The following is a 27,416-nucleotide window of genomic DNA, read 5'->3' on the forward strand; positions in this document are numbered from 1 at the left end:
ACACACACACACACACACACACACACACACACACACACACACACACACACACACACACACACACACACACACACACACACACACACACACACACACCAGCAGCAGACCTGGCAGCTCTTTATCTCCCTCTGCAGGATACCGGCCCTCAAATAAACCCGCATTAGCTTTCAGAGGATGTTTTATCTGTTGTACCTGATGGTGGTGATGACAATGCACACATTTTTGCAATAAATCAAGGATCACATTTTAGTTCAAACGTTCTGTATTATTTTGACAATCAAAAGATGAATACATCCATTGGTGGCCATGTTGTTTTCATGTACCATAATGACGGAGCTGCAACACAAGGAGAGCTGTGAAGGCACCGCTTCTCTTCAGATCAAAGTAAAGACTATTAACCACTAAATTCTTCAAGAGCTGGGATGAGACAGAGCATCCAGGTAGAACATTTCTGTGCAGCTCTTCACTCCAGTGTAGCTCCTTAATGGGACAGTAAGCGTTTCCAAATGTTAGTTAGCAGTTTACGAAGTGGAGACAAGAACTTTAATTAGCCTATAAAGGCCATTAAAGGCACAATAAACTGAACCCCTAAGACAACGAGAGAGAAAAGCTACACAAAGACAATTAGCAAAGTTATCACCAACATCCCAACTATTTTTAGAGTGGACACTTGTGAAGAAAAGAGCAGAGATTTTAAGGAGCAGGTTGACATTTTGTGGCATATTTTCTTCCTTGTTTAGTTTATTATTGGCCAAATAATATACAGCAGCAGCAGCAGCAGCAATTAGCTTAGCATGAAGATCAGAAATGGGTAAAAAGCAAGCCTGGCTCTGTCCCAAAGTAACAAAGTGTAATTTATTAAAAAGTAAAGTTAAGAAAATGTCAACTCTTCAGTGTAACGGGGAGTTTAAATCAAAGTGGCAGGCTAGCTGTTTCCCCCTGTTTACATATTAATGCTATGCTAAGCTATGCTGACTGGCTGCTAGCTGTGGTCTTATTTTTTAACGTCTAGTATTTAGAGATATCAACCTTCTCTTCTACCTTGAATTAAATCATTCCTAAAATGTTAAAATGCCCCTTTAAGCAGCAGAGTAACATAATTTACTGGTTTTAAAATAAAGATAAAACAACAAATAAAAGTACAAACTTACAAAATGTACCAAAGCTGTCTGAGAAAGAAACACCTGAAAGAAGCAGCATCGTCACCTCTCAGTGTTCATCCACACTTCATTCATGTCATGTGATGTTCAGCTGCACATTTACAAGTGATATAACTAAAACAGTAGAAAACGTACACACTTGCCTCTGGAAATATGAACACAATGGATTTTATTTCATAAAAACTTCAAAAGTCTTCAGTCCAATAATACAGCACAGTAGTCAGTTTCTTACACTTAAAATCTCTTTAAGTTAGTAGTAGTGGTGGTGAGACATGGGCATGTTGTTCACCATGGAAAAGGTTACCGTCTTTACATAGAAAAAAAAAAAAAACAGCCAGAGTAAAGAGTTAAAATACAACCAAACACAACCAAACAGTACAGAGCTGATGACAATGTTTTTGCTGGATCAGAGCCAATCAGGAGTCCAAGTCTGACCAGCTGTTGGGAAATCTGTCACGGGACACGAGCCAGCAGAGGCCCTCTGCGTGAGCGTGCTTTGAAATGACAGTGAAAGGAAGAGGAGACCCCTTGGTGCTGCTGGGAACACGACCTGCTGAGGTGAGCTCCTCGTCCAGACTGATCGCTGCGTTCAGAGGCTTCATAGTTCTGCAGTTCACCATTATGCTCTGACTCAAACATACAAACCAGCCACACAGTCACCAGGAGTCCACCAGTCTCTCTCTCCTTCTCTTTTTCAAGTGTCTTCTCCCACCTCCTCTATGAAACACCAATCTCTTCAGTTTTTTGGGTAGATTTTCTCGTAGAAGAAGTTTTGTGCCAGCAGATACAGCTCCCCGTCCTTTTCTCTTACAGCGTGCGCCCTGACAAACTGGAACTGCTCCAGTGCAAACTCGTAGAAATCGTTCTCCATCTTCCAGATGGTCGACTGCTGCAGCTTGGCGATGGACTCCTTAGTGGGCGGCTTCTTCTCGCTGGTCTTCCTCAGGTGGGATTTCTTCCCTGTGAGTAAAGGAGATCAGGATTTCAATGGTTGGAGGGTGAACTCATTGATTCATCATTTATATACACAATCATCATTACGATTGTATTATATGGTCGTTTATTTAAGTGGAGGTGTCACACACAAAAGTGGACTCCTAACAATATGAGTCCTGAACAGGAAATGATTGTAATATTAACCACAGGATCAACATGTGTCCATCATTGCTATCCATCTGAGGCAGTCTTTGCTCTAATCCTACTTTTTTTATTTTGTATTTAATTAGTGACAGAATGTTTTATATAGGTAGTGCTTCAGACAGAAAGCTCTTGTCATGTGGAAAATCAGTTTTCTGGATTCATTTACTACAATTCTACAATTCACTTAGCAGACGCTTTTATCCAAAGCGACGTACATCAGAGAGTAAGTACAACACAAGCGAGGATCTAGAAAAGAGGGAACAATGTCAGTAAGAGCAAACGATCAGCTTTGAGTCTGATTGGACACACAGGTGCTGACAGGAAGTGACCAGAGGCAAAGCACAACATTGAGGGCAGTTCTTGAGAGCTCTAATCAGTATAGAAACCATCTTATAAGTCATCGTTATCAAACAAAAACCATCGTCATTACCATCATCATCATCAATAATATGGAGACCATCATCATTAAGTTAGTAGGTATTCATGACAGAGCATTTACCAGTTAGATTGCTATAAATCTGTCGATATCTAAATGTTAATACATAAACCCTTAAGCTGGGACTCAACTAGCCTCTCTTTGCGTACATGCTGAAAGCAGTCGTGTAAAATTGTATTTGTTCGCTTGAATACTGAAGTGTAAACCATCAAGTCTTGGTTTCACAGGGAGAAGCTCTGTTATTGTCCTGAGTTCAGCACAGACATCAGGATGTTACTGCACCAGGCCTAGAAATAGTCAAACTGACCACAACAAAACAAATAAGATTTAACATGCTTCACAGTATAGATCAGTATCAGATTTCACTTCCTTTGGACAGAGCAAGGCTAGCTGGCTCCCCCTTTTTCTAGTTTTAAACTTAGCTAAGCTAACAGGCTGCTAGAATGTAGCTCATGTTTAGCATAAAGACAGACGGTTGTATCAGTTCTCATCTACCTCTGATAAAAAGGTTAAAACCATTTTTCCATAATGTCTGAAATTATAATTGTACACATTTGGAGCAGCTTTACGTCCTGTTTTAGTAGTTCTATATACTTTTCTTTAAGTCTATCTTAAATTTTGCAAAAATGAGAAGCTCCAAGTGACAAATCCAGTCAGCTAAAACATGATAACTGAGACTGCAGGACTTCTAAAGGAGACTCAGTCTTTGATTTCATGAAACACAAACCTGATTAGCTTAAGTACTGGGGTTCATCTGCTGCTAGAAATGATTAATATCAGACTTGAGTCAGTACATTTATATCAGTGTCAGGTTTAATTCTTCTTTGCTCGCCATTATTCATCCTGGCTGCACTCATTGTAACTAATCTGTAACTACATCAGCGAGCGGCATGAGCGCATATTGATCACAATTCCAATTCCCAGAGGAGCAATTCAGACTGCTAATATAATATGCAACCACAGCACACATGCTTTAGCATTGCAATGTGCAGAGCCATTAGGCTGCCTCTCAGTTTATTCTACTACTGTAGAGAGAGACAAAAGAATATGCAGGTCAACAGCAAACGCACTTGAAATGTTTAACAGACTGCGTTGCGTACCTGTTTTGTACAGATCAGTGGCTCCTCTGAAGAAGCGAGGCAGCGCCGCCTCCAGCATCATGACAAAGTCCTCCAGCTCCTCTGTCACCCCGACCAGCATGTACTCGTTCACCAGGTTGTATTTGGCCTGCTCCAGAGCCCACTGGCTGCCCACGTTCCTGCAGACACAGATCAGGTTACATTTTTGGTTGTTAGTATTCTGCAAATACAGTGACACATCTGTTTGATGAGAAACAAATACAATATTCACTAAGAACAGCATTATGATAAGATCAACATTTTTGAGTTCTTGCACGAGGAAGGTCACTTGTTACAGTAGCTCAAAAATCAAAGGTATAATAAGATAAAAATATAGAAGACAACAATAAGATATAATAATGTAAAAAACATTAGCCTTGTTGAACATCAGAAACACTACAAGTCAGTTTTTTAGTGAGGGGTGCAGAAGGTGCTCAGAGATGTCACTCCTTTAGAGGACATCATACTCGTATGTCATACTCTGTGCTGTGAAAATTCATACTCATTCATAATTTATCTATTAATATGAATGTTCAGGATTATAAATGCTGTGGGTATTACCAGCAGCTCATACTTCTTTTAGAACATTTACACTTTAACAGAAAACAAATCATAAGTTCTGACCGGTTTATATTATATTATTATTATAACTCTCTCTCTCTCTCTCTAACAATAACAACGTAATGCTTTTCCTACAACTTTAACAGGCTGATAAATCCTGTACACTCAGACCTTCAGTAACTTCTTCTCTTCAAGGAGAGCACACATTGAAATGAGATGGGAGGCCAGTGTCAAGGAGAGATTAGGAGGGTAAGAGGGATGAGTGAGGGCAAAGAGAGAGAGAGGGAGAGAGAGAAAGAGAGAGATTGATACAGATCATCATGAAGAGGATCAAGGCTTAGAGAGCTATCAGAGGCCTTGGAAGGATGAGTGGAACAGGAGGACTCTTGAGGTTTAATGTAGTGAATTATGAAACAAAATGGATACAGCACCCTGAACTGCTTGAACCCCCTTTCGATTATGAATAGATTATGTGCCCCAACAAATCCCTCTAAAAAGGACCCAAACCAACAGCAAGTCATGGGCTGTCCACACCAGAAACAATGACAAAATATGAACAAAACAACAAACACATCAGAAGGATACAAGTTCACAAAATTCTTCATAGTTGAATCTAACATTTAAAAGACTTATCAGGTCTACAGTTATACTTTTACACACGCCGACATCTATTCAAGGGTTCTCCATAGTATAATAGTGAACACAAGGTGTAAAGTGTTCCTGTTATCATTTCAAATATAAGTGCAAGAATCCAAGAGAACCTGAACATTATCACTCTGACTCAGCGTTGTCTGAACATGGCGCAGCGTCTGGTGTCTAAATACGTACCAGCATTCGGAGTAGTGTCCACAGAAAAAGGGAATCTGGAGCCAGAGCTTCTCAGGGGCACAGTCTGAGCCGCCGGCTGATACACATTCATCGAACGTCTGAAAAAGAGACCCAAGAAGAAAACACTTACATGTCTAATCAGTTTAAGGTTCAAGGACTCCAGTGTGTCTTAATCTGGCATGACTGGAACTACAGGAGATGCCCATCTAAACCGCAGAAGCCTCGTGTTACCTTCAGATAAACATTTAAACACGTTTCTGCAGAGAGTTTGACCTCCACACATCCTTTTAACGTGATCTTCAAATAGACACCATGAGCAGGAGGAGTAATGACAGCAAGCAAAGCCTATTTTAACATCCATATACACATATTACTATTGTTGTATGAAACAGACAAGAGAGATAGTGCACCTACTATCCAAACAAAAAGAATATGGTAATGTATAGATTTGTTACCTTCTTGTCTCCTTGTTTCCTGCGTCTCAAGCCGGGCCGGTAGTCGTCCCCAAAACGCAGAAAATAATAATAGGACACCAGCCTCTCAATGGGGTCCCGGATCACGTTAATGTAGATGGGCTTCCTCTTCACACCAAACCTGAGGACAGAGACAGACGTTAAGGATTTAAAAGAGAAACAGTTAGGAGATCAAAGCTCAGTGACTTGTTTTATTTTGTTTTAACTTAGAGAATAAAGAATCACTTCACTGTAAATGTAAAGCTCTAAATGACCACAAGGGGGGGTCAGCAGCACAAAGCCACAGCAGAGGGAATACATCTTACAAGAAACCAATTCAAGAAACAAAATAAAAATGTAGAAAAAGTTTAAGCGAGATATTTGTTTCCAAATGTATTTTTTCCCTCAAAAGAGGCTGCCACTCGAGCTGTTGATGCAGCCATGCAGAGATAACATCAGATTATTGGTCAGTAGATTAGTTATTACTAGTTATATTACAAGAGAATGATTTTATTAGTAGGTTTTCAGGTCATTCATTATTGATGTCGGTTGTTAAGTCATGAAACACACATTTAAAAAACAAACATTTTTAAAAGAGATTTTGCAGAGCCCATCTGTACATGAGGAAGATAAAAAGAGAAGTAGTGTTGTTTCATTTGAGGTCAGACATAGGAAGTTTAAGTTTAGAAACTTTACTTCTTCCAGATCAGGCTCTTGTTACGGAGTTATTGTATAGCCCTGCCTTAAAGCATTTCCATAATTTCCAACTATTGCAGTACAAAATATATTTACTTGGTGAAGTCCAGGAAGGAGACGTGTCCGTGGTAGAAAGCTGGTTTCATTTCCCTCCACTCAGTTACATTCTTTACAAACCGCACCTGAACAAAATATCAAACATTACAACCATGTGTGACTTTTTTCTACAAAAATAGTTTCATCAATGCTAGAATTCATGTTGACTTGGTGACAGTTCATGTGAGGTGTGTGTCCGACCTGGTCCTGTATGGACATGACAGGGTTGTTCTTGGTGGTGTTGATGTGCAGGACGTGGTAGTGGTTCTTCCCACACAGGTCGTATGCGATGTTGGTGAAGGAGGTGCTGGCTGTCTTGGGCACTCGGTTGTAGATGATGACGATGTCGTCTTCATTGTCGGACAGTAAAGAGGTTGAGGAGTCCCGCTCCCGAAGGCCGTCCTGCGTGTGCCGCTGCTCGATCTCTCGCACCTCGTGTCTGGCGATGGCTCGCTCTGGAAGGGACAACAACAAATTATGTACAGGAAACACAGGTAAGGATTTTGTGTGTTGGTTTCTTTTTTTGAAAGGCTTTGTTCATGGTATTCTCAAATTTTAGTTTCCAGGATACAGGCGCACATGACATACTTTAATATCCTAGATATCATTGAGGAAGACACTAGTACAGCTTGGCGACCATAAACGTATAAATCCAGAAGGAAAAATAAACAAAAAACACATACACACAAGAAAAGTTTGATAAGTGTATTATAGCCACAGAAAAAAGAAAACATGTCATACTGTGCATAGATGTCTGAGTAATACTAAAGCGTAATAAAAGCATCTGCTAAGTGAATTGTAATACTACAGAATCCCCTAGGAACTTTTCTATTTATATATATCTAGTAAGACCTTTCTTCCACTTTCATGTGGGCCCAGAACATGTCCCAGAGGGACTCCCCTTTCTCCAATATGCCGCGTAATCTAAGTTACAAGTTACAATTCACTTAGCAGACGCTTTTATCCAAAGCGACGTACATCAGAGAGTAAGTACAACACTAATCCATTCATACACCACCACTGAAGAAGCGGGAGCAATGCAGGGTTAAGGACCACAACTCTACCAACTGAGCTACAGCCGCTTAATCTATTAATCAATGCAAACATTCACAATATGCCTTTGTTATTTTCCAGTGTTGTGAAATAACTAGACAAACACTCCCTTTACCCACTAAAGTAGCTGACAATTTCAAGTCTTGGACCACATTTTCAGATTGTATTTTTTTTAAAAGAGAGAGCTAAAATAATGTTATGTTGCTCCATAAACATATTTAAACTAGGTCCACGAGTGCTTTTCTAAAGTTGAACTTGACCTCTGATCTCCCACTGTATCATTTAGTATTGTGCACGTGTAAACACAATACACAAAGCAGAAAAAAGGAGTTAAACTCTCAGAATGGTCTAAGCAAAAAACACTGCTAACTCCTTTTCTCACATCCTCAGATATTTGTGTAAACGTTGGTCAATGATTAACATGTCTCATATAGACTCAGATAGCACGCAGCTGTTGCATATTTGACATCTCTACTGAATTTAGTTTTAAATCTAAACCCAGTCTAGTCTACAATAACTCCCCTCTAAAACTTTTATTCAGCTAAGGATTAGGAAACATCAGTGTGTGAGAGAATGATCTGTTACTGTATTAAGAAGTAGATACTTTTCATCTGAACACTGTCTCTTATTGAGAACAGATAGCAGAAACCTCTTTCCTGCTTCACAGCGAGGATCAAGATATTAGTTAATCATTTTCAGAGCAGCCTATTTCACGCTGCCGTACCACCTCTCCTGTTCACTAATCAGATTCAGCTTTAATATCCTACCCTTTCTTTCATTCTCCTTATTTAACTGCAAAGTGAAGTGTCTGCCTGCTCCAGTTTTTCATCAAATATAATGTCATAGGTCCAAGAACATCTCTGTGTGTGCTTCAGACCCAGCCTGGATAGTCTCAAGTGATTTTTTAAAGATGTGGTTTCCTTTTTCTGCCGAGAAAAGCATCATGTAACAAGGGTGAAGAGGTAAAGAGCAAGAGGTGACGGGTGAGAGGGTGCTGGTTAGACGGTAAGGCTTCAGTTACTTGATATTTCACTGGACATTTATGAGGCATAGATATACACTACAAATGAGGAAGGCAGAGTGTGAGGGAGGGGGGGGGGGGGGGTCTCAATGCAAACACTGCATTAAGCTTCAGAAAAGCAAGACCTCTGCGCCTCTCTGTGAATAGATGTGACACAAAGAAGCCTGGGCCTTTGTCAAGCCTCAAGCTTTTCTTGGTCTGAATTCGCCTCAGATTGACTGGTGTTGACAATGTCTCAGAGAGCTCTGCAGGAAGGATGAAGACAAGAAGAAGAAGGGTGTTTATATGTGTGTGTGTGTGTATGTGTGTGTGGGAGCACCTAATACCCGTGGGAGCACTCTGTGGAGCCAGCGGGCCTACTTAAGCCCTGCCTAAAGCCCTGCCTGGCTGCTGCTGAGACACTGTTACACTAGCCTGGTCCGGCCTGGCCCGGCTTTACAGGCTGGCATCTGGCACCGGAGGCCAATTAGGATGTCATCTGTGATTTCGCCGGCCTCTCTCTGTCGTCTGTGGTCATGCGCACAACAACACACACACAGGAATACTCAGGCGGGGCGCCTGTAGCCTAGCGGTAAGTGTGTTGGCCGCATGTACAGAGACTAAAGTCCTCAAAAGCGGTCAGCCCGGCCTGGGTTCAAATCCAACTTTTGGCTCCTTTCCTACTATTCCCCACTCTCTCTCTCTCACCCCGATTTTACTGACTCTATCCACTGTCCTGTCTTTCCAATTAAGGCATAAAAAGCCCAAAATACATTTGATAAAAGAACAAATACTCTCAGTGCCCCCTCTCTTACACCCTCCTGAGCACCTGTTTATGTTCCGCTCTTTGGGGCCCGTGTCTGGTTACGGACGGAGCCGCGCCACTTCCACACGCTCACACACTGCTGCTGTGTAGACGCGCCAGGTGGCTGTAATGGCTGAAGGCTGTCAGCATGCAGGACAACTGTAATAGAAACATTCATTCACGCGCCCCAAAGCATGCACAAGCCAACAACAACAGCAATAACAGTTGCTATGTTGGAACTTTATCGCTTAGGCTCAAGTGTCCTTTTAGGATTATTTTTAAAATGGTGCACGGTGAGCAGAGACTGTGACTTTTAGAAAATAGGGTACAACTCGTAACAAAAGAAGTCATAAATAATATCTGTTGCTTTGCAGTGGTAGTAGCACACTAAGAAACAAACAGTTTGTGCTGTTTGCAAGGCCCTGAAACTACTTAGAGAAAAGGTTAAAAATGTTTCTGGAGCATTTTTTTGGCAAAGAAATAGTAGATTCATTCATTTCACATGTATTTGTGTTACTATTATTGTGTTGAAAAGATCACATCTTGATATAAAGCAACATTTGGATCTTAACCTTATGACAGTTGTGGGGTTCCTTTGCGTGGCCAGATTGTTGTTGATCCAATCGAAAGAAATCCACTCCCACATGATCCTGGTGAGTTAGATTAAGTTTGAGAGGGTTGCATAGGATGTTAAAGGTGTTGCACAAAGTGACAAACAAACTGAAAACTATCCCCCCAAATCTGCAGTTCCACTTATTAGCTTTCAGGGCTTTTTAGCAGCTTGAATGTTGATGTTCAGTCCTGCTACTCCAATCATTGTTTTAGTTTGTTGATGAGTCACAATATCTCCAGAGTTTTCCACTAACATCTACCTGCAGGTATTATTATAATATTATTATTATTATTATTATTATTATTATAATATTAACTCCACTTATACTTCACTGAGATTCCTATCTCAACAACTGAATTATTTCTTCTGCGTGCAACTATTCGAACATCCCAGCAAGAAAAGAATGTGGTTTTAGAAGACAGTGTTCCTGGATAATCCACAGATATCGCTGTCAACAGTTTTTTACTGGAACTACTTTCTGCTGAAAGAGTACTCAGAGTGAAAATGATGACAGGGAGTTCTGTGGATTATCCACACATTGTTTCTCAGATATAATGCTTAAATGTGTTGTTTTTAGAAAGGATGAAGAAGAGAAGAAGGGGAAGGGTGTATGTGAAAACAACAAATAATTCCATCCACATCTTTTGTGCTGACAGAAGAGTCAGAGGAAACTGTTGCATTATTATTTTTTATTTAACCAGGTTGGTCCCGTTGAGATTAAAAACCTCTTTTTCAAGGGAGACCTGGCCAAGACAGTCATCAGCAAAAACACAAAGTTACAGACGGAAATACAAAGAGAGACAAAGTACAATTTACAAAGCACAAAATTTTAAGATTAAAATAGAACGTCATATCTGGGAATCAGTTGTTCAAACAGCCGAGCTAAAACATCGAAAAACTAACAAGAAACAACAAGAAACAACAAACTAAAAAGTTGAATTCAAACTTCAACCTCTGTGTCTGCAGACTTTGGCTTTGTTCTTGTTCTAAATGTTGAACTGCTGACCTCCTCAAGGCCAAAATGAAGAACATGCATCACAGAAAATTAAGCTTTTGTGAAGCTCAAGGTTACAAAGAAGGCTCCCAGTCCCGCCCTTTTTTTCTGCAGAAGAGGTGAGAGAGAGTGAGAGAAGACTGCGAGCTATGTGTCCCGAACTACAACGAAGGGGCCCAGAAACCACTTGTTTAAGACATGGGTGTTTAGTGGAAAAGTTTCAACAACCAAAAAGGAGGCGAAGCAGGCACAGAGAGGGCTCCTCGGGCTTTGTATTTGACGCCCTATTCATTGCCAGACTGAATGCGCTTGGCACAAACGGCCATATCAGAGGGCGCCACACACACACAAACTTAAGCTTAGCGCTCCCTTCAGAGGTCATTTAATTAGAGAACAAAAGGCTGAATTACTGTGGCCACACAGCAGGCCTCTTTTCATTCCACATTTCCGCCAGTTTCTTCCCTCAAGCCTTCTCTGTGCATTAAAAGCTAATTATGAGCCGTGAAGCCAACACGGGTCTTAAACATTGTGACAACTACAAGCCTATTACTGTGAGCTTCATTCAGAGTGAGAGACAGGGGGAAGACAGAGCGCCTGTAGTCCAACATATTTACTGAAGCAATTTCGCAGCTGATTAGACGCAAGCATTTGAAATCATCATTCATATTCGCCGCCAGATCTGCAAAATGTGACAGGCCGTCATGTATTACTGCCACCGTGTCAGATCTGATGGGATAATAAAAAGTGGAGGGGGAGAGACGATGATCCTTTTTTTCTCCAAGCAGCTCATAAATCCATCATTGCTCCGATCCGCCAGTTGGAGCGCTCCGCCTCTTTCGCCTTCCCCTGAGAGGGTTTGCCCCTCCAACCGAAGCCTTGGGCTAGGTGGGTAATAGAGATTGGCCATCAGCAGCAGACTGAGGTGTACGGCTTGTATGGTTCTGCTTGGATGCTGCTGGATTGCAAAATCAATGAAGGATGACAGGGAGGAGATCTAGGTTGCTGCTGTATAAAAATCGAGTTAGTCTGCTGCTGTTGGAGACGGTGTTTCTGCCTCTTCTCTCTATATGGGGGGGGGGGGGGGGGGGGGGTGCAGTTATGTCACCACTGCAGCACTCAAGAACATTTGAATAAATTGCACTCTTCAGTCTCTAATTATCCTAATTCAGTCTTCAGAACCTTTTAGTAGGAAGTGGATTATCAGAGGAAACAGGAATAAAGTCAGGCTGGCGGGGTAATTCAGGCCTGACTTCACAGAACAGAACCTGCATTAGCATTGTTATTTAAGACAGGAATATGAAACACCATGTTGTTCAGCTTTTCAACTCCGCTGGCAGCTGCAGAAAACCAAAAAGGGAGACAGATAAATGAAAGCGCTTTCATTTAGGGAATTTAACGCGTCTTCTGAGCCTTCAAAAGAGCTCAGTATGACAGCAGGAACAGAGAGATACACAAACACACACACAGAAGCATCCTTTAGACTTCAATTCTCTTCTTCCACACGCAGACAATATTCTTATTAACTCTTCTTTTTGGAAAGATAAAATGTCCAGTTAACAAAAGAGTTAAGTGCTATTGTTGTGGCGGACTGTCTGTTACAGCCGAGGCATTTCCCCCCTGGTTATGACACACAAGTGGGATTTTGTGAAGGCTCTCATTCAGTGGTCTGAGGTGAAGGGGGTGGTCTCGTGTGAGCAGAGGGGGAATGGCAGACATGGCGAGGGGAGGGGTTGGATAAAGAGAATCAAAATTTTGCTCAATCAATCTAATCTTGTTCTACCCAGGCTACTTAAAAACAAGATAATCTATGAGGAGGCCCAAGGCAAAAGTTGACCACCCATCTCAGGCCTCAGTGTATTGCTGTGTGTATCCTGTTACCTTCAAGATTTAGTTAAAGAGGACATATTATGACCCCTTTCCACCTTTTTAAACAGTCTCCTGTGGTCTAAATTAAACATCTGTGCTGTGCTTTAGTCAAAATATAACATGAATCAAGCACCAGAGGAGGTTTGTGACCCTGTATAAACCAGCTCTCTCAGAACGCTCCGTTTTGGTGTGTGTGTCTCTTTAAATGCAATGAGCCCCCCCCTGAGTTTTCCTGGTAGACATCACTCCTCTGTAGAGAGAATAAAAATGGCAGACCTGCGCAAAAGTTTTGCTCTAGGCTGGGGGTGGAGATATCAGGGGAGGGGAGGGGATTTTTTTTTTTTTTACCAGAATCAAACTTGTGATGTCACAAGTTGAGCAAATTTAAAACCACAAAGAAAGGACTGGATGGGTTTATTTCACATTTGTGGTTCAGTAGACACTCAGGTTACCCAAATATATGTTCAAAAACACTGTCTAAGGGGCGCTGGTGGAGCAGTGGTTAGTGCGTGCACCCCATGTACGGAGGCTATAGTCTTCCAAGCGGGCGGCCCGGGTTCAAATCCGGCCTGTGGCTCCTTTCCCGCATGTCATTCCCCACTCTCTCTCTCTCTCTCCCTGATTTCCAACTCTATCCACTGTCCCATCTCTCCATTAAAGGCACAAAAAGCCCCCCCCCCCCAAAAAAAACCCACTGTCTAAGTGGATTTTTCACAATATGTCCCCTTTAAAGTGAAAATATAGTAATTAACATACACTTTCACTATCAGAGTCTCTTAATCTTATCTAAGATGACTGATCAATACTTATTACATCATCATTTGTCTGTATTATGAAAAGGGTTACTACTCATCATCATAAACCCAGAGAACTACCACCCATCAAACTATCAGAACTTGTGTCTAAATAGTCTTATCACACTCTTTCACAGCCAAAATCTGGTTTTACAAAGACAAGTGTCTCATAAACCCACTGTTCAATCTCTGCCAGACACTTGAAGGCAGACACACACATTAAGACGATCACGAAACCCATCAGCCATCGCCTTAGAGGGATTTAGAACAAGATTAGCAGAAAAAAGAAAGAGCTGTCTTGCTTAATGTTGTATTTGAGGAATGCAAATCTAAATGAATGAAATGGCTGAATACATTTGATATGCATTAATCCTGATATATTTGGGGTCCTGGTGAGTCTTTAATAGAAAAAGAGGACGTAGCCTCTTGGTTTTCAAATTAAAGCAAATACTGAAGTGCCACTTACCCGCCATTAAATGCTCTGGATTCTAATCATAGGATAAGAAGTTCAGTCCACTAGCATTTCCGCCCGCTTTGGTGGTTAACAGAACAACTTCACATGGCGAACAAAAGTCACCGAAAAGCAAATTCAGAAGCCAATGGACAGTTATCCAAAGACGATTTTACTAATGTCTTTCAATGCATATCTGCATGCAAGTCAATCAATCATTATTTGTATAGCGCCTATTCATAACAACTGTTATCGCAAAGACACTTTACAAAAGACTGAAGGGCATATGGGTTAATATGCAGGCAGGGTTTCTCTTTTGTATTCCTCGAGTTCCGGTTGTCCACACTTCCTTGCTGCTGAGGTGGGGTTGGAGCAGGCCGTGCATGAATGAGGACGCCGATGGTTTAGGGGACGACACAGTCCCATGGTGGTGGCTGGGCCGTCAGGCGGTGGTTGGGAAGATAAAAGTGCAGCTAATGATTCTCCATTTTGCTTAAGTTGCTAGTCAGACTGTAAACCATGGCAATGCACGAAAAAAAAAGTGAGAAATGGCTGAAAGTCCTACTGCTATCGAACTCCTGTCATCTAAATGTTACTTAATGTTCCATAAAACAAGCTGGCAAAAGCCGGGATTCCATATTCAAGGACTCAAATAAGGCACAATCATACAAAAATGTCTTTTGTACCAAATACATCTAAAAAATCCATCTGTCCTTGTCCCAAGATTCATCAAAAATGAGTTTGGTGTGATTGAAAATGCAAGAAATGGTACTAAACAATCTATCAAAGGGAATCAACAACAGGCAGCCCCATTAGAATTCAAATCAACAGATGCTCCCAGCAAGGTAACGTGGGGAAAATAAAATGTCTGGCTACACTGCAGATTCTCGTAAATTATTAGTTTCACAGTGACGTGATATTTCCTGTCCTGAATTTGGCACTGCTGCCGTGTGAGGCTCCATAAATACAGGCCGAAGAGGTTTTCATTGTTCTGACTTTCACACTATAGTTCTGCTCTTACTAGAAGACGAAAAAAGGGGGAGAAAGAAAGGTGAGGATAATACATGAAAAGGGAGGTTGGCGGCGTGAGGGTCAAAGGCTAGTTTTCTGTCCAGAATGCCAGGTGCACATTAAGGCAAAGGGGATTCTGTGCCTGCTGCTTCTGGAGTTTAAATTCAGCACAAATAATCCACATAAAGGTCACGCCGATGTAGAAAAGGACTTTTTTCCTTCCTGGAGAAGCAGCGTGTTGGAAACAAGCGTGTTTCTGTCAGAAAATGCCGACAAAGCATTCCTCAGACATGCAGCAGAGACAAAACCTGCCCTTGTGAGCTCTGTCAGACAACACTGTGCAGCCAGCTCTGTGCAGCCTGAAGTGGGTAAGAGGTTTGGTGTAAGGGTCTTGAGACCACAATTAGCCCATTTAGGAGGAAGATGTTAACACTAGAAACTTCAAAAATTGCCTTTTTTTTTAAGGAGAATAGGCTCATAAAGTCCCAGCTCATGACACATCATTTTGCTTTGTCAAGTTCATAGAGTACAGATGAAAAACAAGCTGCTAAACTAGAGTTTACGGTAAACAAGCTCCAGCCACATGTTGCCCATTTATAATCCCTTGTCTAAATGCAAGTGCTGCCCATTCACTAATGACAACAATCTGGGATAGATGGAGATTATTATCATTGTGGTTCAACCTGCCACTTTCCCCCTAATATGTCTTATGCGCAATCGAAGCTCTCAGTGCTGCCTGACAGGTGAGCCGATAATGTCTGGAAAACAGAAAGTGGGGCCACGAGCTGTCTGCCTCATCAGAAACAGCCAGTCAGATGAGATTATGGAGCAATTTACACAGATGGCAGATCCCATCATTCCCGTCTCGTTAAGTAAAGGTGGGTCTGACAGGTTGGGGGGGGGGGGGGGCCTGATTTGAACAGATCTCATCTTGGCACAGATTGTCGATGACTAAGCATGGGGAATTAGCCAAGATTTAAGAGGTATTTGCGTTCAAAAGAGTCAAATTTATCTGTATAAATCTTGTAAAAAAAGGAAAGATATATTTGCTGGAAGACAGAAACCACACTGCAGTCAAATCTGTGAGACATAAAACAAGAGGAAGTTGAATTACAGACATTTCAGCAGCTGAAAATGTATAGAATCACAATGAAATACAAACTATAATGCCCAGTCTTCATTCCCTAATAAAACAACAAGCAGTGTTTGCATGGAACTGCAGATGTGGTTGCAGGAACAACCCAGATTTCTGATGTTCCCTCTCTGTCTCTCAGCCCTGTAGCACATAATTAATAATGCATATATAGGAGTCCAGGGAAAACTCAACACTCTATTACACAGAGCAGACGACAGCTATTCATAGGTTTAATGATGAGTGGGAGGACCAGGTGAACACCGCTGAGAATCAGTCCCACAAAAAAAAAAAAAAAAGCTACAGAGTGAGAGCTGCGCTAAACAGAAGATCTCTGCATTTCAACTTGTTATCACTTTATCTCTGCAAGCTTATCTGGGTGTCTTTCATCTTTTTAGTTCTTTTCAGCTCTGCATTCATCAGAATATATCCAGCATCTTCAAGACATCTGTCATCTATACCCATTTCTTGATCTGGGATGGAGCTAGTACCTGTCTGCAGCTGATTCAATAAGCTGAACTTCTAGGAGTCAGTTACATTTACAACAAACTAGAACTCCATATTATAATGCCTCAATAAATGTTTGTTTACAGCTCAACTCTCCCACAATGCTAGTGGCACCTTTAAGAAAAATAACAGTTGTAAAACACACCATGTCTTCACATGTGTTTCCACTGACATTGTTGACAGTTTCACATCAACACTTGAGAAAGTTCTGATTTTATGAAGGCTAAAAGTTATACATAATTAGGGGTGTGGCTTATATAACTGCAAGCAGACGCATGGCCGTTTGTCAGGAGACGTAAGGTCTGCCTTAACTCCACCTCTTTGCCTGTTGCTAGGTTAACTCAAAGTTGGTCTGAGACGGCATTTCCAATATGGCGACGACCATCTTTGGGCCTCAAAACTGTGCCTAGGAAAATAATTGTTGACGTCACTGGGACTACGTCCATGTTCTATAGATGTGGTTTCAATGTAGAACCAGCTTCACCGACTAAGAATCGATTCTTTGACTGTCAAACTGCAAAGAACTGGATTGCATTTAGGTAATTGCTCAATCGGCTCTTTTATTCTCTTCAGGTTGATTTTGGTACTCTAACTCAATATCTGGTGACTGAATCTGTACCAATGCCATTTCTTTTTTCAAATCTTTGATATTCACTTTGCGGAATTAATTTGGATCATACTTCGTCCCTGTTTAGGTCACATGTTGTGTAAAAAAGTATCACTAAACCTCTTCCATTGTTCACTGGCTATATTCCAGATGAGAGAGGTTCTCTTTGGGAGTACTAATACATATTTGAGAAAAGTTATGTAAAGCCTTTTGTGAATTCAGAGGCAGCTGCAAGAAATCTGATGAGTATTCCCAATGCTAGAAGGCATCATCAGATGAGCTAAAGAGGACGAGGCTGAAAATGGGAAAAAATCTGCACATATGAAGATAGAAAGAAGTGAGATTTGCAGTTAACTCTGAGGTTACTTTCTCTAATTTTGAGGGTTGCATGTTTGGGCTAAATTGGCTTCTACAAACATTGAACACCTCCATCCAAACTGACATTGGTCTAGTTGCAGTGTGGGTTATGATGCCTCCAGGTGTTGTCTATGAAAGCCTCTCAGAGGCATTCCAACTGTGATTAGCAGATTTTTAAAAAAATGAATATGAACTAATATTCTGAATTAAAGGTGAATGAAAACAGCACTTGAATCATGCTTATAAAATGATGCTCCAATATAAACCAAAAATAAGGCAGCAAAGCCCAGTGCTTCTGGAAAATTAATTGAATTTTAAGTTTATTAACTATGTGACAGTCTTGCATGCTGTTTACATGTATTTAGGTCAACATGTATTTAGCTGTGAATCCAAAACCACCTTCAACACGTATTATTTGCTACGCTAATATGGGTTTAATTTTTTTTTTTAAACATCACTCAGTCGCACATATTGAATAAACAAGCATTGAGAATGAATATTTGCTGGTTTTTGAAAATTCAGTTAGGCAATTTCTGTCATTTTAAATGGTAATTAAAGCTGATGGATTATTTTGAAATGCAGTTGGTTGACTACTAATTGGGGAAAATTGTAAGTTGCAATCCTAATAAGTTAAAACATTGAGATGATTTTCATGCATGAGTAACTTTTAATTATATATTTTTTAAAGGGTTTATAAAATGTATGTGTTTGCAATCACAGGGACAAAGAGACCATATTAATCAATGAGCAGTCCATGTTCAGCCGATACCCAATCATTTTAATAAGGTCAGAATAAACAACGACACTGTGCTGGTGTGGTGCATTGTAAATATTAGTCAGAGGTGGAGCAGGATGGATATCAGCCATGTGTGTTTCATTACTGGGTTTGAGGGAAATAATGAACACCTCATAAAAAAGAAAAATAGATGCAGAGACATGAATCAACTGATTCTCAGCAGGGAGCTGTCTAAAAGTGCAGAGATGAATATTCAGCAACCCAGATATTTCAGTAATAAGGTGTGACACACACACACACACACACACACACACACACACACACACACACACACACACACACACACACACACACACACACACACACACACACACACACACACACACACACACACACACACACACACACACACACACACACACACACACACACACACACACACACACACACACACATCTATTTGTAGACTGTCTAATGGACTTAAGGTGAATTTCAGGCAATTTAGCAAAGCTGCTTAGAACATTCAGAGCAGTGGTGAGGTGAAGAGAGTCACATGCCAAGAGGGGGACATAAAGTAAACGGCACAAAACAGACCAACAGATCAATAAGGCAGGAACGAAGACGACGACTAGAGAGTACATCATAACAGTTTGTCTCTGAGGCGACAGTGTTAGACATTATACAGGTAAGCATATTAACAGCAGCTTAAAGCGAAACCCTAAAGCTCTCAGGAACAAAGTTGAATCGGAGGATGTGGCTTGTGGAAGAAGAACAACACTGCTCATCCACCTTCCTTCCTCCTCTATACTTCTGGGCTCTGATGAAATTGGTTGTAAAACCCTGAAGGCGTCCTTTATACGTTCCCTTTTTCCCCCGCTGAGGCTTATGATTTTCACAAGCCGGGGCTTTAAATATTTCTGTCTCAAAATGAAAATTAAATCATCTTTTCATTTTCATCCCCGCTCCCTCTACACGTCCTCCTCCTCCTTTGATAGCACCTTGTTTCCGGCAAGCCAACAGCGGATATTCTTCTGCCAGGCACCAATCCAGTGGGGTTAGAGAAACACAAGAGGGATCTGGATATCACAGAGACTGCACGCAAATAAAAAAAATGTGTGTACTGTACAACTATTGATACAGGAAGAGCTGGATTAGAGGACTGTAAGAAGTTATAATAGTGACAGGGGTTTGTTAGCTGCTCCCAGTTCCTTCTGTCAGAGGAGCTGAAAGGTGTTGGAGAGAACATGAATCCCTGCAAAACTCAGAAGAAAAGGGGGGGGCGGGTGTGTGACTAACACCTGCTTTTTTTGGGCCACACACTAGTGTTGTTCCATCACTGCTACCTGTATCAACCTCCGATTTCTATACAGGTATGGGAGGTTGATACACCCCCAATATTCAAATGATCTTGCAATGATAACAATAAGGTGCTTTGTAAATCTGGCTTTTATTAGAGGGATACTTCAATACGCAGGACAAGATTAGACATCTACTGATCCAGAAAGAGCTGGGTTAGAACACTGTCTTAACAAGTGATAATTACAACAGACTAGTCAGATGGACAGTTTTTCAGCTTCTCCCTGTTTTGTCTGAAAGTGGAGCAAAAAAGGGAAAAAGAAACCTTTCAGGAAAGAAATCTGAAGAAGAAGGTAAACTGACTCCAGAGTTACACTTCACATGTTTAGGACCAAAGTGGAAGAGTTCCAATACCCATACCTGTATCATCATTATTGTTGAGTTTAAAATGAATGCACCAACCCAATACAAACAATTCATTCGCCCCCACAGAAATTCACTTGTTTAAGGTATTACGCTGCTTGAACGAGAGGGATACTTGGCATCTGACAATATGAAGGGTACGGTGTCAACATTGTTACCAGGAAGAAAATAAATATGGTATCAGAACATCAAAAGGCTTCAGGCTTTAACTTGATATGGCAAGGTGAAAGCCCTGGAGGGGATAAATTGGATCTTGTGTAGTTTCTAGCATCATTTAAACAGATCACAGAGGCTGAAAAAAAAACGATCATTTCTGAGACATCATATAAGTAAACGTCACATCAGCGCAGCACTCAGGATCAATGTTCACTCTGAGAGTCTCTGCCGGATGATTTGCTGACCAGCGTCTGATTTATCACTTCTACTAAATGATGTCTCTCCAGCCATCAGTCAGAGCTCCGATTGTCCCTGCAAATTCCCTCTACAGGATCTGGCCTGCAGGGTGTCTGTGCCACATGATATTTGAAGCCCCGGGCCTCGGGGGTTTGAGTGAGCCGACACCTCTGAAGAAACGGCGACACGGGAAGAAATGAAGACGGAGAGGAGGAGAAAGTGTGTCTGCGTGGAGAGGAGGGAGGGAGTGTTGGGCAGGGGCCAGCTGAGGGCGAGTGATGGGTGGTTTTGGAGCGAGGTATTCTTCTAGAACAGCCTCCAATTACATCCAGAGTGTGAAACCGTCCATAACACCCCGATTAGCCTGTCTGTCATCCTGCTACAGCAGCAAACCCAGCAGGCGGCTCTGGTTGCTGCCACGTGCCACTTTGCAGGAACACATTCCCTGTCAGGCAAAAGTGCGCGCCAGCAGCAATAAATTCTCTGGACTAATCAAGGTCTGCTTCCAACAATACAGCCAAAGCCCGGGACCGCCATTAACGTCCTTCTTCCCGACCTCCAGAAAGAAAATCCATCCATGACACCTATGCTCGTCTCAGCTGTGGGCTTGCCTCCATTAGTCGCTCACTCGGAATGTAACAGAAAGTGTGTGAGCAGCATGGTCCAGGCACTGGAAGCTAACCGGATTCTTACGGTAGCAGATGCCAACGTGCAGCGAAGCAAATGACTCACGCACCCGTTATACACCTCGGAGAAGCTAAAAACAGAGATGAGGGGGGTACCAGGAAGAGTTCAGAGGGAATCATGGTGCCATCACCTTAGCCAGGAAATGAAACAGCGTGAGGAAGAAATAGTGGGTGGGTACAGATTTAAGGGGGTTGATGTTTGGGTTCAGCCTTGCTGACTGTTTCCAAAGTGTCATCAATTAGCTTGAAAAGGAAGCCCATGCTTCGAGTCACAAACCAGTTGGCACTCACTCGATGAATGTGTGGGAGTAAAAGGAACCAGGTAGCTGCTTGGGTAATCAATGAAGTAACATTTAAACTGCAGCTGAAGGTCTTATCAGCGACAGGGTGTAAGAGGGCGTTCGCAGCGGCAGGTTATGAACTCGTCCAATCAAAGTGGACGTGGCGGACTTGACAAGCAATGCCTGACAAATGTCCTCTCAAGAGCAAATTCCTGACCAGTTGCCCCAGGTCCCCCGGCGGCAGAGCCAGGGAGTGGGCTTGTAGCTGTGAGTGCTTGGCATGACAATCAAAGTCAAATTCAACCCACAGCCTCGGAGCAACACGTATCAAATTCAAATCAGGACAATTGAATGCTTTAAAGAGTAGCGTCAGCTCAGCTCACACTCTGACAATGGATGCATGCATCTCCATCCTTTTCCTGCATTCAATAGCATCTTTGGTCTCTCAGAGCTCATCACAGAGCTGTTTGTGTCTGGAGCTAAATATCACCCAGCAACAGATAGAAATTGAATTCCTTTAATCAGGCTGAGTAATGGCGATGATTCAATGGGGGGAAAGTCTCTGCTGCTAGGTGACACACAGCCCTCACATGGCCTGCAGGGCGCAAAGGTGAAGAGGTCGTTTGGTCCGGTTACAGGGGCCACAGGGTGACAGTTTTATAAGCAACGTGTCTATTCACGCAGCTCTCAATATACCATAGATGACCTCTTCAATAAACCTCCAACCCCTGACGACAAGCTCTACAACCTACAGAATTCAAAACGGGTGGAAAAGCTGCTAAAAAAATCTGGGATTTCAAGAATGAGGACTGAGCTTTTCTTTGTGTTTAAGAAAATTCTCCCTGAGGAAATAACTGTGGCGAGGCTTGAATCTATAAAAGCAGATAGCAAGACAGATGTTACACAAATAACGATGCACTCAACTGTGTAATGAACATGCTTTCAGCCAGAAAACAGAGGGATCTTTTAAAATGATGTGGCTTAAGAGCCCCCACTGAACGTGATGGGTATCGTATATATTTCCCACAACACATCCTACTGGTTTGCAATATCATCTTTTATGATCTTATTGCAAAGGGATAAGAAACAAGAAATCTCACCCTTCAGTCTCGACTTCGTCACATGAGCCAGCTTTGCACTTTAAAAAAAACATAATCAGTGCCAAATCAAGTGGCACGTAGAAAAAAAGAGAAATGCAAAAAGTGAATCATTATTTTAATCATCTTTATGGAAAAGTCGAGCGGATGCCAACATTATCATGAAGACATTCAACTTATTAGCATATACAATGCACTTAATCCTAATTGTAAGACAATTTACTTACTTCTACTTTGAGGAGACTATTTCTTTTGCTTCTTTTTATCCACCAAAAAACATTGCTCATGGCTTTTAAGCTACTGCTCAGTATAGTACACACTTGGGGAAATCCCCAGGGTTTTCTTCACTTTTAAGCATCTAATCACATTTTCTCAACCGGTTGAGAAGATCTAATCACAGTTTAATCGAATTCAGGCATCTGTTTCCTGTCTGACGTCAGTGAGACAAAGGATGGTCGGCCTCAGACTGCAGATATGCTGAAATTCTTAATGATTAGTGGCCTTAAATCCCTGTTTGCCGCTCCTTATTAAAGAAACTTTATATCCATTCTTCCTTCCATCCATCTCTGCACAATCAGCCTGCGTTACCGTTGACCCAGCCGGCAGCAGCAGAGGCAGTGAACAGCCGGAGAGAAATCCTGTCAGAATAATGGATTAGGCCCACAGCAGGACACACAGCTGCACGGCGGCGTGATTGTAATGCAGGAAACTCAGAGGAACCTGGAGACGACGATTAGCTTGGAAGCAAATCACAGCTTGTCTGCCCTGCGGGGGGAGTCTAAGGGGAATTGATTCAAACGTGTTTCAGGCGACACCATCCCTCTCTGCTGGGAGAGGATGCAGGTCACCGAAATCTGTGAACACATGACACAGGTGACGTTTGGAGCTGATTTTGTTGTACGAGCAGGATTTGGGGTCCGTCTTTGTTGTGGTAGTGACACAGCTTTCTCATAACTGGACAGACAGACCTGCAGCAGGCGTACCTACCTGGTAATGTGTCCGGCCCCCGAAGCAGTCTGTCAGCGCCGCGCCTCTGAAAGCCTCACTCACAACTATTTCCCCATGCAGCACATAATTCAGAGCTCCAGTATACAGACGTCTGCTGGGCCCAGTCATCCATCAGAGCGCTTTGTGCCAAGTCAACAGATTCTCGTGGTGTTGGGCAGTCGGGGGGGGGGGAGGTTGTGTTTCAGCTTTGGGAGAGGGTGTGTGTATTTGTGTGTCTCCGTGGGTGTAAAGAATAGCTCTCTACAGCAGCAGTAAACCATGTCACAGGCCAATATAGCCATCTATACCACCAGCACTCCTGTTGTTACAACATGTGACATCTCAGCTGGGATACTTAAGTCCATTAACCAAAACTCAAGGATTTGATTCCCAATCTGGCCTCAAAACTTGATGAAAATTCACCTGACAAAATCGGACTCAGTTACTCAGCTGCCTGTAAGTCCCAGGATTACAGGATTTAGTCTTGTAATGATGACTCTCACAGCTGATTCACTCTTGGTTAACACAAAGTCTGAATACGGTTCGTTTTTTGGTGGTTAATACTTTTCACACATTTTTCCAACACTCAAAAACCCAAAGATGATCGTTAACTATCATGATGAATTAACAATTTTCACTTTCCCCCCTAAACAGCTGCATCATCATTTTTTGTTTGAAAGAGTGATTTCTCACCAGCTGATCTAAAAATGTCCCCAGTATAGGGTGGCATGATGTTATCTATATCAGGCCCTCACTAGTGCTGTAAGGATGGAAAACCATGAACTGATTTCTGTCAACACTGACTTCAAAATAATCATCAATGAGCCTGATCGACTGATCAATTAATTCATAAATAGATCACTTATATCTAGGACTGTCGACTGTAAAAATAATAGATCATTTTTGATCACAGAATATTATAAGTAAACTTGATTAAGGCTGCAACTCTTTATTATTTAAATTCCAGATTAATCCACCGATTATTTTAGGAGTAATGTTCGAAATATCCTGAAGAAAAACTCTCACTGCAACTTCCAAGATGATGACGTTAGCGGTGAGAAATCAAAGGATTTTATAGTGTTCAGTGGATTGTGTTCAGTTCAGATTGTTATGTGAAAATGAATCATATCCAATCCACGAGTTACTTGATAAGGCGTGCTTGCTGTCGTGTAGAGCCACACTTTTTGTCTTTGTTTATGCAGGGGCAGCTCATAATGTGATGACCACAGTTAAGGTTGAATGTTCTCTATCTGTGAAATAAAAAAGCTGGAACTATTTGTTTCTTTAACGTAGAAATGTCTTCTACATTAAACAGACTCTTTGAGGCATGTTCTGCCTCCATTCAGAGGATGCGAGAGTGGATAGAGTAGGAAACCAGGAAGAGAGCGTGTGCAATGATATACGGGGCTGGAGTCGAACCCGAGCTGTGGCTTAGCGGACCTCGGCCTCTGTGGGCTATAACAGCGCACGTAATATAACCGCTGAGCGAAACAGGCACCCCATAAAATGTATGATTAAGTGATTCCAGTATGTTTTATAGCCATCTTAAGAGGGTTAAGTATACTTTGATGACTATCTGGAGGATAATAAAATAAACTGTTCTTCTGAATAAACTGTCTACTTTAACACTTTATTTAAGATAAGGCAATGCAGCTTATTCCAACATTTCCATAAACAATCATCCAACAGGCCTTGTCTCCTTAAGGTCATAACACACAAACACATCTTGTAACTCTTGATATATATATATATATATATACCCTTACAACTACATTAAGTTTGGTGACATCATGTCATTTTCCCGGCACAAATGCACCGAACCTAAACATGTGCGTCGGTCTCACCACCCAGAGTGACATCTGGTGTGAAAATATACAAAAGTTAAGATGCCAGAGATTTCTTTTTTCACAGCAGACTCACTATGGTAGGAAAGTCCCCCGGTGTTACTAACAGCATCAATGTTGCACCTGTTCCATTAAGTGTGACAGTGCGCCTCTTAAACGAGCCAGCATTCACAGACGCAAGACACCAAACATTGCCTCACCTAGAAATGGAGTTCTCACTGCAGCCTTTGTTGAAGCGACTACACCTGTAAAATCCCTGCTCTGACATATCCTCCGTCCGATTTCACCCCGACAACACTAGAGGTGCTGTTTGAACCCCCCCCCCGAGGTGCACGAGCTGGACTGCTCTGCTGTTACTACACAATCCCCACAGCAGAGGCACTGGAGAGATAATCCCGCAATGTCCCAGATCTTTACTGGGATCGAGCCCCCGATGGGAGCCCGAAATGAGATTTGAACGCTGTAGCCGGCCACATTTCGATCACAGGGAAGAGTTTGGTGAAGGGGCAGGAGAGGATTTGCAGCATGGGAGCGTCCTGATGCATGCAGAGTATTACTCTTCCCCCCCACCCCCCCCAAAAAAAAAAAAAAACCTCACCGAGCATAAACAGGCTTTCTGCCAATTCTTAGAGCACTGAATATACTTTTTATTCATGAATGACCACACTCCAAGTTTGAGTCACACTCCACAACCACCAGTCTGCACAATCATGTGAAGTGAAAGTAACACAGGTATTTTCTTCAAGAAAAACATACATCTCTGCAGCACCAGCTTTTAAATATACAGTCATTGTATGCAGAATACCGTAAGGATACTAGGCTGCTGAACAGAGACAAAGACTATGAACCACTGTAAACTGCATAATAAGCTCACTCTGTATCAAAGAGTAACAGACTGAGGACAGCAGCAGCTCCTCGGTCTCACACTGCACGGCTCAGGACGACAGGTTCACACCATCTTGGAATAGTTCAAGATTTTTTAGAGTCACAGTCGTGCAAAGTTCAGCGGGGCAGATGCTTTAACATTTCATGACTCAGTCTGAACCTAACCATGCGGTGTGTGTGGTTCAGAGAAAAGGATTGCCTCTATTGACCACAATGCACAACAAAAGGTGATGAACAGCCCACACACGGGAGGGGGGTCCACAGGCTGCCGCACAGCCTATATGGGTTCTCCTCGAGGGTTTGCACGGGGATCGAATCAGGCTTTCAACTTACCAAGCTTTCCCCTGGACTCCTCCAGCTTCTGGATCTGGTTCTCCAGGAAGAACATGGCCACTGCAAACGCCAGCAGCGCCAGAAGCTGCAACTTGGGCGGCATCATGACTCTGAGCAGCCCCATCAAATCATCCAGAGAGAGATGTGGTCAGTCCATGCTCAGAGGAGGAGACACTGCAAACACACACACACACACACAGACAAACGACGGTGATTACAAAGCGGCTGAGTGTCTGTGCATGGCCCTCTCTCTGTCTCTCCCTCTGTGTGTGTGTGTGTGTGTGTGTGTGTGTGTGTGTGTGTGTGTGTGTGTGTGTGTGTGTGTGTGTGTGTAGATATCTCCCAGTGTTCAGGTCCGCTGGTTACCTCGAAAACGACGTGTTCATGCTCGGCTCATTGATTTAATTAATTCAATTCCCTATAACGGAGCGCCATAGAGCCCAGGGGATTTCTCCACAGTACGATCGCTGGTACCCGCCGCTGTCTCCTGCGTCCCCCACGCAGCGCTGTCCTGTCCCACTGTGTTCACCACCGCACCACGGACACACTACTACTACCACCCAGGCCATTGGATGTACCCACAGTCCACCACACAGCCCGGGGTTTCTATTCGCCGACTATAACTGTCTGCTCAATCCGGATTGGACCGTTCTCACAAACTGACCTGAACTTGGACGGCAGGTGTCGCAGTTCATTTTTTATCCATTACAGCCGTGGAGGCGAGGAAGAATATTTGTAGTCGACTGGTGAAAATGCCTTAAGTGAAGAAGCAATGTAG

At 42.4% G+C, this 27,416-nt stretch overlaps 1 protein-coding gene across 1 annotated transcript; it reads right to left on the reverse strand.

Moving 5' to 3' along the window:
* Nucleotides 1-244: 244 nt before the first annotated feature.
* Nucleotides 245-27,314, reverse strand: hs2st1a (heparan sulfate 2-O-sulfotransferase 1a). Its single transcript, XM_061043485.1, has 8 exons — nt 27,005-27,314; nt 26,639-26,812; nt 6,689-6,942; nt 6,488-6,573; nt 5,699-5,837; nt 5,244-5,341; nt 3,837-3,994; nt 245-2,120 (listed from the first exon to the last, which is right to left on the reverse strand). The coding sequence occupies exons 2-8, from the start codon at nt 26,760-26,762 to the stop codon at nt 1,897-1,899; spliced, it is 1,083 nt and encodes a 360-aa protein (XP_060899468.1). The 5' UTR covers nt 26,763-26,812; nt 27,005-27,314; the 3' UTR covers nt 245-1,896.
* Between the last annotated feature and the right edge of the window lie 102 nt (nt 27,315-27,416).

The sequence above is a fragment of the Labrus mixtus genome, chromosome 8 (genome assembly GCF_963584025.1).
Source record: "Labrus mixtus chromosome 8, fLabMix1.1, whole genome shotgun sequence".
Taxonomy (NCBI): Eukaryota; Metazoa; Chordata; class Actinopteri; order Labriformes; family Labridae; genus Labrus; species Labrus mixtus.

Bases quoted from the DNA above. Each gene is read 5' to 3' on its own strand.
- hs2st1a (XM_061043485.1), bottom strand. From the start codon at position 26,762: ATGGGGCTGCTCAGAGTCATGATGCCGCCCAAGTTGCAGCTTCTGGCG. The intron at 6,574-6,688 runs GTCGGACACACA...TATTTTGTTCAG, and splicing joins TCATGTCCATACAGGACCAG to GTGCGGTTTGTAAAGAATGT. The intron at 5,838-6,487 runs GTAAATATATTT...CTCTGTCCTCAG, and splicing joins TCCTTCCTGGACTTCACCAA to GTTTGGTGTGAAGAGGAAGC.